The 12,075-nt window shown below is 37.1% G+C and overlaps 1 protein-coding gene across 1 annotated transcript in view; it reads right to left on the bottom strand.

The window, feature by feature from the left end:
* Positions 1–12,075, bottom strand: part of LOC121008843 (macrophage receptor MARCO-like) — a 123,874-nt gene that overhangs the window by 40,552 nt on the left and 71,247 nt on the right. Inside the window, exon 7 of the mRNA XM_040441544.1 lies at positions 9,910–9,963. Coding sequence (XP_040297478.1) covers positions 9,910–9,963 — 54 coding nt within the window. The remainder of the gene's footprint in view (positions 1–9,909; positions 9,964–12,075) is intronic.

A 12,075-nucleotide genomic window follows, 5' to 3' on the forward strand; every position in this document is an offset into this window, starting at 1 on the left:
ATAGAGGTCTATACTGTATATAGGAGTATACGGGGTGAATGTATATAGAGGTATATACTGTATATAGGAGTATACGGGGTGAATGTATATAGAGGTATATACTGTATATAGGAGTATACGGGGTGAATGTATATAGAGGTATATACTGTATATAGGAGTATACGGGGTGAATGTATATAGAGGTCTATACTGTATATAGGAGTATACGGGTGAATGTATATAGAGGTATATACTGTATATAGGAGTATATGGGGGAATGTATATAGAGGTATATACTGTATATAGGAGTATACGGGGGAATGTATATAGAGGTATATACTGTATATAGGAGTATACGGGGGAATGTATATAGAGGTATATACTGTATATAGGAGTATACGGGGGAATGTATATAGAGGTATATTCTGCATATAGTAGTATACGGGGTGAATGTATATAGAGGTATATACTGTATATAGGAGTATACGGGGTGAATGTATATAGAGGTATATACTGTATATAGGAGTATACGGGGTGAATGTATATAGAGGTATATACTGTATATAGGAGTATATGGGGTGAATGTATATAGAGGTATATACTGTATATAGGAGTATACGGGGTGAATGTATATAGAGGTATATACTGTATATAGTAGTATACGGGGGAATGTATATAGAGGTATATACTGTATATAGGAGTATACGGGGTGAATGTATATAGAGGTATATACTGTATATAGGAGTATACGGGGTGAATGTATATAGAGGTATATACTGTATATAGGAGTATACGGGGTGAATGTATATAGAGGTATATACTGTATATAGGAGTATACGGGGTGAATGTATATAGAGGTCTATACTGTATATAGGAGTATACGGGGGAATGTATATAGAGGTATATACTGTATATAGGAGTATACGGGGTGAATGTATATAGAGGTATATACTGTATATAGGAGTATACGGGGTGAATGTATATAGAGGTATATACTGTATATAGGAGTATACGGGGTGAATGTATATAGAGGTATATACTGTATATAGGAGTATACGGGGTGAATGTATATAGAGGTATATACTGTATATAGGAGTATACAGGGTGAATGTATATAGAGGTATATACTGTATATAGGAGTATACGGGGTGAACGTATATAGAGGTCTATACTGTATATAGGAGTATACGGGGTGAATGTATATAGAGGTATATACTGTATATAGGAGTATACGGGGTGAATGTATATAGAGGTCTATACTGTATATAGGAGTATACGGGGTGAATGTATATAGAGGTATATACTGTATATAGGAGTATACGGGGTGAATGTATATAGAGGTCTATACTGTATATAGGAGTATACGGGGTGAATGTATATAGAGGTATATACTGTATATAGGAGTATACGGGGTGAATGTATATAGAGGTCTATACTGTATATAGTAGTATACGGGGTGAATGTATATAGAGGTATATACTGTATATAGGAGTATACGGGGTGAATGTATATAGAGGTATATACTGTATATAGGAGTATACGGGGGAATGTATATAGAGGTATATACTGCATATAGGAGTATACGGGGTGAATGTATATAGAGGTATATACTGTATATAGGAGTATACGGGGTGAATGTATATAGAGGTATATACTGTATATAGGAGTATACGGGGTGAATGTATATAGAGGTATATACTGTATATAGGAGTATACGGGGGAATGTATATACTGTATATAGGAGTATACGGGGTGAATGTATATAGAGGTATATACTGTATATAGGAGTATACGGGGTGAATGTATATACTGTATATAGGAGTATACGGGGTGAATGTATATAGAGGTATATACTGTATATAGGAGTATACGGGGTGAATGTATATAGAGGTATATACTGTATATAGGAGTATACGGGGGAATGTATATAGAGGTATATACTGTATATAGGAGTATACGGGGGAATGGATATAGAGGTCTATACTGTATACAGGAGTATACGGGGTGAATGTATATAGAGGTATATACTGTATATAGGAGTATACGGGGTGAATGTATATAGAGGTATATACTGTATATAGGAGTATACGGGGGAATGGATATAGAGGTCTATACTGTATACAGGAGTATACGGGGTGAATGTATATAGAGGTATATACTGTATATAGGAGTATACGGGGTGAATGTATATAGAGGTATATACTGTATATAGGAGTATACGGGGGAATGGATATAGAGGTCTATACTGTATACAGGAGTATACGGGCTGAATGTATATAGAGGTATATACTGCATATAGGAGTATACGGGGGACATATATACTGTATATAGGAGTATACGGGTGAATGTATATACTGTATATAGGAGTATACGGGGTGAATGTATATAGAGGTATATACTGTATATAGGAGTATACGGGGTGAATGTATATAGAGGTATATACTGTATATAGGAGTATACGGGGTGAATGTATATAGAGGTATATACTGTATATAGGAGTATACGGGGTGAATGTATATAGAGGTATATACTGTATATAGGAGTATACGGGGGAATGTATATACTGTATATAGGAGTATACGGGGTGAATGTATATACTGTATATAGGAGTATACGGGGTGAATGTATATAGAGGTATATACTGTATATAGGAGTATACGGGGTGAATGTATATAGAGGTATATACTGTATATAGGAGTATACGGGGGAATGTATATACTGTATATAGGAGTATACGGGGTGAATGTATATAGAGGTATATACTGTATATAGGAGTATACGGGGTGAATGTATATACTGTATATAGTAGTATACGGGGTGAATGTATATAGAGGTATATACTGTATATAGGAGTATACGGGGTGAACGTATATACTGTATATAGGAGTATACGGGGTGAATGTATATAGAGGTATATACTGTATATAGGAGTATACGGGGGAATGTATATACTGTATATAGGAGTATACGGGGTGAATGTATATACTGTATATAGGAGTATACGGGGTGAATGTATATAGAGGTATATACTGTATATAGGAGTATACGGGGTGAATGTATATACTGTATATAGTAGTATACGGGGTGAATGTATATAGAGGTATATACTGTATATAGGAGTATACGGGGTGAACGTATATACTGTATATAGGAGTATACGGGGTGAATGTATATAGAGGTATATACTGTATATAGGAGTATACGGGGGAATGTATATACTGTATATAGGAGTATACGGGGTGAATGTATATACTGTATATAGGAGTATACGGGGTGAATGTATATAGAGGTATATACTGTATATAGGAGTATACGGGGTGAATGTATATAGAGGTATATACTGTATATAGGAGTATACGGGGGAATGTATATACTGTATATAGGAGTATACGGGGTGAATGTATATACTGTATATAGGAGTATACGGGGTGAATGTATATAGAGGTATATACTGTATATAGGAGTATACGGGGTGAATGTATATACTGTATATAGTAGTATACGGGGTGAATGTATATAGAGGTATATACTGTATATATGAGTATACGGGGTGAATGTATATAGAGGTATATACTGTATATAGGAGTATACGGGGTGAATGTATATAGAGGTATATACTGTATATAGGAGTATACGGGGGAATGGATATAGAGGTCTATACTGTATATAGGAGTATACGGGGTGAATGTATATAGAGGTATATAGGAGTATACGGGGTGAATGTGTATAGAGGTATATACTGTACATGGGAGTATACGGGGGAATGTATATAGAGGTATATACTGTATATAGGAGTATACGGGGTGAATGTATATAGAGGTATATACTGTATATAGGAGTATACGGGGGAATGTATATAGAGGTCTATACTGTATATAGGAGTATACGGGGTGAATGTATATAGAGGTATATACTGTATATAGGAGTATACGGGGTGAATGTGTATAGAGGTATATACTGTATACAGGAGTATACGGGGGAATGTATATAGAGGTCTATACTGTATATAGGAGTATACGGGGTGAATGTATATAGAGGTATATACTGTATATAGGAGTATACGGGGTGAATGTATATAGAGGTATATACTGTATATAGGAGTATACGGGGTGAATGTATATAGAGGTATATACTGTATATAGGAGTATACGGGGTGAATGTATATAGAGGTATATACTGTATATAGGAGTATACGGGGTGAATGGATATAGAGGTATATACTGTATATAGGAGTATACGGGGTGAATGTATATAGAGGTATATACTGTATATAGGAGTATACGGGGGAATGTATATAGAGGTATATACTGTATATAGGAGTATACGGGGGAATGTATATAGAGGTATATACTGTATATAGGAGTATACGGGGGAATGTATATAGAGGTATATACTGTATATAGGAGTATACGGGGTGAACGTATATAGAGGTATATACTGTATATAGGAGTATACGGGGTGAATGTATATAGAGGTATATACTGTATATAGTAGTATACGGGGTGAATGTATATAGAGGTATATACTGTATATAGGAGTATACGGGGTGAACGTATATAGAGGTATATACTGTATATAGGAGTATACGGGGTGAATGGATATAGAGGTATATACTGTATATAGGAGTATACGGGGTGAATGTGTATAGAGGTATATACTGTATATAGGAGTATACGGGGTGAATGTATATAGAGGTATATACTGTATATAGGAGTATACGGGGTGAATGTATATAGAGGTATATACTGTATATAGGAGTATACGGGGGAATGTATATAGAGGTATATACTGTATATAGGAGTATACGGGGGAATGTATATAGAGGTATATACTGTATATAGGAGTATACGGGGTGAACGTATATAGAGGTATATACTGTATATAGGAGTATACGGGGTGAATGTATATAGAGGTATATACTGTATATAGGAGTATACGGGGGAATGTATATAGAGGTATATACTGTATATAGGAGTATACGGGGTGAACGTATATAGAGGTATATACTGTATATAGGAGTATACGGGGTGAATGTATATAGAGGTATATACTGTATATAGGAGTATACGGGGTGAATGTATATAGAGGTATATACTGTATATAGGAGTATACGGGGTGAACGTATATAGAGGTATATACTGTATATAGGAGTATACAGGGTGAATGTATATAGAGGTATATACTGCATATAGGAGTATACGGGGTGAATGTATATAGAGGTATATACTGTATATAGGAGTATACGGGGTGAATGTATATAGAGGTACATTCTGCATATAGTAGTATACGGGGTGAATGTATATAGAGGTATATACTGTATATAGGAGTATATGGGGTGAATGTATATAGAGGTATATACTGTATATAGGAGTATACGGGGTGAATGTATATAGAGGTATATACTGTATATAGGAGTATACGGGGTGAATGTATATAGAGGTATATACTGTATATAGGAGTATACGGGGTGAATGTATATAGAGGTATATACTGTATATAGGAGTATACGGGGTGAATGTATATAGAGGTATATACTGCATATAGGAGTATACGGGGTGAATGTATATAGAGGTATATACTGTATATAGGAGTATATGGGGTGAACGTATATAGAGGTATATACTGTATATAGGAGTATACGGGGTGAATGTATATAGAGGTATATACTGTATATAGTAGTATACGGGGTGAATGTATATAGAGGTATATACTGCATATAGTAGTATACGGGGTGAATGTATATAGAGGTACATTCTGCATATAGTAGTATACGGGGTGAATGTATATAGAGGTATATACTGTATATAGGAGTATACAGGGTGAATGTATATAGAGGTATATACTGTATATAGGAGTATACGGGGTGAATGTATATAGAGGTATATACTGTATATAGTAGTATACGGGGTGAATGTATATAGAGGTATATACTGTATATAGGAGTATACGGGGGAATGTATATAGAGGTATATACTGTATACAGGAGTATACGGGGTGAATGTATATAGAGGTATATACTGTATATAGGAGTATACGGGGTGAATGTATATAGAGGTATATACTGTATATAGGAGTATACGGGGTGAATGTATATAGAGGTATATACTGTATATAGGAGTATACGGGGGAATGTATATAGAGGTATATACTGTATATAGGAGTATACGGGGTGAATGTATATAGAGGTATATACTGCATATAGGAGTATACGGGGTGAATGTATATAGAGGTATATACTGTATATAGGAGTATACGGGGTGAATGTATATAGAGGTATATACTGTATACAGGAGTATACGGGGTGAATGTATATAGAGGTATATACTGTATATAGGAGTATACGGGGTGAATGTATATAGAGGTATATACTGTATATAGGAGTATACGGGGTGAACGTATATAGAGGTATATACTGTATATAGGAGTATACGGGGGAATGTATATAGAGGTATATACTGTATATAGGAGTATACGGGGTGAATGTATATAGAGGTATATACTGCATATAGGAGTATACGGGGTGAATGTATATAGAGGTATATACTGTATATAGGAGTATACGGGGTGAATGTATATAGAGGTATATACTGTATATAGGAGTATACGGGGTGAATGTATATAGAGGTATATACTGTATATAGGAGTATACGGGGGAATGTATATAGAGGTATATACTGTATATAGGAGTATACGGGGTGAATGTATATAGAGGTATATACTGCATATAGGAGTATACGGGGTGAATGTATATAGAGGTATATACTGTATATAGGAGTATACGGGGTGAATGTATATAGAGGTATATACTGTATATAGGAGTATATGGGGTGAATGTATATAGAGGTATATACTGTATATAGGAGTATACGGGGTGAATGTATATAGAGGTATATACTGTATATAGGAGTATACGGGGTGAATGTATATAGAGGTATATACTGTATATAGGAGTATACGGGGTGAATGTATATAGAGGTATATACTGTATATAGGAGTATACGGGGTGAATGTATATAGAGGTATATACTGCATATAGGAGTATACGGGGTGAATGTATATAGAGGTATATACTGTATATAGGAGTATATGGGGTGAACGTATATAGAGGTATATACTGTATATAGGAGTATACGGGGTGAATGTATATAGAGGTATATACTGTATATAGTAGTATACGGGGTGAATGTATATAGAGGTATATACTGCATATAGTAGTATACGGGGTGAATGTATATAGAGGTACATTCTGCATATAGTAGTATACGGGGTGAATGTATATAGAGGTATATACTGTATATAGGAGTATACGGGGTGAATGTATATAGAGGTATATACTGTATATAGGAGTATACGGGGTGAATGTATATAGAGGTATATACTGTATATAGGAGTATACGGGGTGAATGTATATAGAGGCATATACTGTATATAGTAGTATACGGGGTGAATGTATATAGAGGTATATACTGTATATAGGAGTATACGGGGGAATGTATATAGAGGTATATACTGTATACAGGAGTATACGGGGTGAATGTATATAGAGGTATATACTGTATATAGGAGTATACGGGGTGAATGTATATAGAGGTATATACTGTATATAGGAGTATACGGGGTGAATGTATATAGAGGTATATACTGTATATAGGAGTATACGGGGGAATGTATATAGAGGTATATACTGTATATAGGAGTATACGGGGTGAATGTATATAGAGGTATATACTGTATATAGGAGTATACGGGGTGAATGTATATAGAGGTATATACTGTATATAGGAGTATACGGGGTGAATGTATATAGAGGTATATACTGCATATAGGAGTATACGGGGGAATGTATATACTGTATATAGGAGTATACGGGGTGAATGTATATAGAGGTATATACTGTATATAGGAGTATACGGGGTGAATGTATATAGAGGTATATACTGTATATAGGAGTATACGGGGTGAATGTATATAGAGGTACATTCTGCATATAGTAGTATACGGGGTGAATGTATATAGAGGTATATACTGTATATAGGAGTATATGGGGTGAATGTATATAGAGGTATATACTGTATATAGGAGTATACGGGGTGAATGTATATAGAGGTATATACTGTATATAGGAGTATACGGGGTGAATGTATATAGAGGTATATACTGTATATAGGAGTATACGGGGGAATGGATATAGAGGTATATACTGTATATAGGAGTATACAGGGTGAATGTATATAGAGGTATATACTGTATATGGGAGTATACGGGGGAATGTATATAGAGGTATATACTGTATATAGGAGTATACGGGGGAATGTATATAGAGGTATATACTGTATATAGGAGTATACGGGGGAATGTATATAGAGGTATATACTGTATATAGGAGTATACGGGGGAATGTATATAGAGGTATATACTGTATATAGGAGTATACGGGGGAATGGATATAGAGGTCTATACTGTATATAGGAGTATACGGGGTGAATGTATATAGAGGTATATACTGTATATAGGAGTATACGGGGGAATGTATATAGAGGTATATACTGTATATAGGAGTATACGGGGTGAATGTATATAGAGGTCTATACTGTATATAGGAGTATACGGGGTGAATGTATATAGAGGTATATACTGTATATAGGAGTATACGGGGTGAATGTATATAGAGGTATATACTGTATATAGGAGTATACGGGGTGAATGTATATAGAGGTATATACTGTATATAGGAGTATATGGGGTGAATGTATATAGAGGTATATACTGTATATAGGAGTATACGGGGGAATGTATATAGAGGTATATACTGTATATAGGAGTATACGGGGGAATGTATATACTGTATATAGGAGTATACGGGGGAATGTATATACTGTATATAGGAGTATACGGGGTGAATGTATATAGAGGTATATACTGTATATAGGAGTATACGGGGTGAATGTATATAGAGGTATATACTGTATATAGGAGTATACGGGGTGAATGTATATAGAGGTATATACTGTATATAGGAGTATACGGGGTGAATGTATATAGAGGTACATTCTGCATATAGTAGTATACGGGGTGAATGTATATAGAGGTATATACTGTATATAGGAGTATACAGGGTGAATGTATATAGAGGTATATACTGTATATAGGAGTATACGGGGTGAATGTATATAGAGGTATATACTGTATATAGGAGTATACGGGGTGAATGTATATAGAGGTATATAGGAGTAAACGGGGAGAATGGATATAGAGGTATATACTGTATATAGGAGTATACGGGGTGAATGTATATAGAGGTATATACTGCATATAGGAGGTATGTAAGAAGGTACGTGGATGATGGATATGTGTCACCGAGGTGCTTGGCCTCGGTGGAGTAAGAGCCGGTGTTCATGTGTCAGCAGCAGTTGCTGTGTGACACCTTCCTATCTAGAATGGCTGTAAATAGCTGATACGGGACGGCTCTTTCTGGGAGTAGTCAAAGGGCTGGGTGGGTGACCTAAAGCCTGAGGCTGAGCATTCAGCCGGGTGTGGATTAAACACCCAGGATCAAAGGAGAATGTTTTTCTGTATGAACTGTTTTGGGTGGGAACTAACAGCAATACAGAAAATGGACGGTCATAGTGTGACCCTGCAAGTAGTGGGAATAAGCACTGCGGTGTCTGAGTTACAAAGGTGTCTCTGCCTCTATACTGCACCCGCTGGTCCTGTCTACCAGAGCGAATCCCCACAGAGTATACAAATATGTATATAAAGGTATATTCTGTATATAGGAGTATATGGGGTGAATGTATATACGTAGCAGTATAGTTTTGATATGGGAGTATACAAGGTAAATATATATAGCGGTATATTGTTTACATAGGACCATACATATGGTGCATGTAAGAGTTGGACCTGGATTATTCTTGTATTCGGCTGCATTACCTGAGTCGCCTTTCTCTCCCTTTTCTCCATTTATTCCAGGAATTCCCACTGATCCTTCACAGAAAAGAAGACATTATTACAGTATTTCTTCTCATTCCTTCTTCGTTCTGCTAATTTCTTCCTCTTTCTGCTCATTCCTTCCTTTTTCTGCTCTTTCTTTCCTTTTTCTGCTCATTCTTTTTCTTTCTGCTCATTCCTTCCTCTTACCATTTATTCCCTCCTGTTACTGCTCATTCCTTCCTCTCTCTGCTCATTCCTTCCTGTCTCTGCTCATTCCTTCCTCTCTCTGCTCATTCCTTCCTTTTTCTGCTCTTTCTTTCTTTCTTTCTTTCCTCTCTCTGCTCATTCCTTCCTTTTTCTGCTAATTTCTTCCTTTCTGCTCATTCCTTCCTCTTACCATTTATTCCCTCCTGTTACTGCTCATTTCTTGCTCTTTCTGCTCATTCCTTCTTCTCTCTGCTCATTCCTTCCCCTTTCTGCTCATTCCTTCCTCTCTCTGCTCATTCCTTCTTCTCTCTGCTCATTCCTTCCCCTTTCTGCTCATTCCTTCCTCTCTCTGCTCATTCTTTCCTTTCTGCTCATTCTTTCCTCTTTCTGCTCATTCCTTCCTCTCTCTGCTCGTTCCTTCCTCTCTCTGCTCATTCCTTCCTCTCTCTGCTCATTCCTTCCTTTCTCTGCTCGTTCCTTCCTCTTTCTGCTCGTTCCTTCCTCTCTCTGCTCGTTCCTTCCTCTCTCTGCTCGTTCCTTCCTCTCTCCTCATTCTTTCCTCTTTCTGCTCATTCTTTCCTCTCTCTGCTCATTCCTTCTTCTCTCTGCTCATTCTTTCCTCTTTCTGCTCATTCTTTCCTCTTTCTGCTCATTCCTTCTTCTCTCTGCTCATTCCTTCCCCTTTCTGCTCATTCCTTCTTCTCTCTGCTCATTCTTTCCTCTTTCTGCTCATTCTTTCCTCTTTCTGCTCATTCCTTCCTCTCTCTGCTCATTCCTACCCCTTTCTGCTCATTTCTTCTTCTCTCTGCTCATTCCTTCTTCTCTCCTCATTCCTTCTCCTCTCTGCTCATTCTTTCCTCTTTCTGCTCATTCTTTCCTCTCTCTGCTCATTCCTTCTTCTCTCTGCTCATTCTTTCCTCTTTCTGCTCATTCTTTCCTCTTTCTGCTCATTCCTTTTTCTCTCTGCTCATTCTTTCCTCTTTCTGCTCATTCTTTCCTCTTTCTGCTCATTCCTTCTTCTATCTGCTCATTCCTTCCTCTCTCTGCTCATTCCTTCCTTTTTCTGCTAATTTCTTCCTTTCTGCTCATTCCTTCCTCTTACCATTTATTCCCTCCTGTTACTGCTCATTTCTTGCTCTTTCTGCTCATTCCTTCTTTTCTCTGCTCATTCATTCCCCTTTCTGCTCATTCCTTCCTCTCTCTGCTCATTCCTTCCTCTCCCTGCTCATTCCTTCCCCTTTCTGCTCATTCCTTCCTCTCTCTGCTCATTCCTTCCTCTCTCTGCTCATTCCTTCCTTTCTGCTCATTCCTTCCTCTCTCTGCTCATTCCTTCCTCTCTCTGCTCATTCCTTCTTCTCTCTGCTCATTCCTTCCCCTTTCTGCTCATTCCTTCCTCTCTCTGCTCATTCCTTCCTCTCTCTGCTCATTTCTTTCCTCTCTCTGCTCATTTCTTCCTCTCTCTGCTCTTTCCTTCCTCTCTCTGCTCATTCCTTCCTTTCTGCTCATTCCTTCCTCTCTCTGCTCATTCCTTCCTCTCTCTGCTCATTCCTTCCTTTCTGCTCATTCCTTCCTCTCTCTGCTCATTCCTTCCTCTCTCTGCTCATTTCTTCCTCTCTCTGATCATTCCTTCCTCTCTCTGCTCATTCCTTCTTCTCTCTGCTCATTCCTTCCCCTTTCTGCTCATTCCTTCCTCTCTCTGCTCATTCCTTTCTCTCTCTGCTCATTCTTTCCTTTCTGCTCATTCTTTCCTCTTTCTGCTCATTCCTTCCTCTCTCTGCTCGTTCCTTCCTCTCTCTGCTCATTCCTTCCTCTCTCTGATCATTCCTTCCTCTCTCTGCTCATTCTTTCCTTTCTGCTCATTCTTTCCTCTTTCTGCTCATTCCTTCCTCTCTCTGCTCGTTCCTTCTTTTCTCTGCTCGTTCCTTCTTTTCTCTGCTCATTCCTTCCTCTCTCTGCTCA

This window comes from Bufo bufo, chromosome 7 (genome assembly GCF_905171765.1).
Source record: "Bufo bufo chromosome 7, aBufBuf1.1, whole genome shotgun sequence".
NCBI lineage: Eukaryota > Metazoa > Chordata > Amphibia > Anura > Bufonidae > Bufo > Bufo bufo.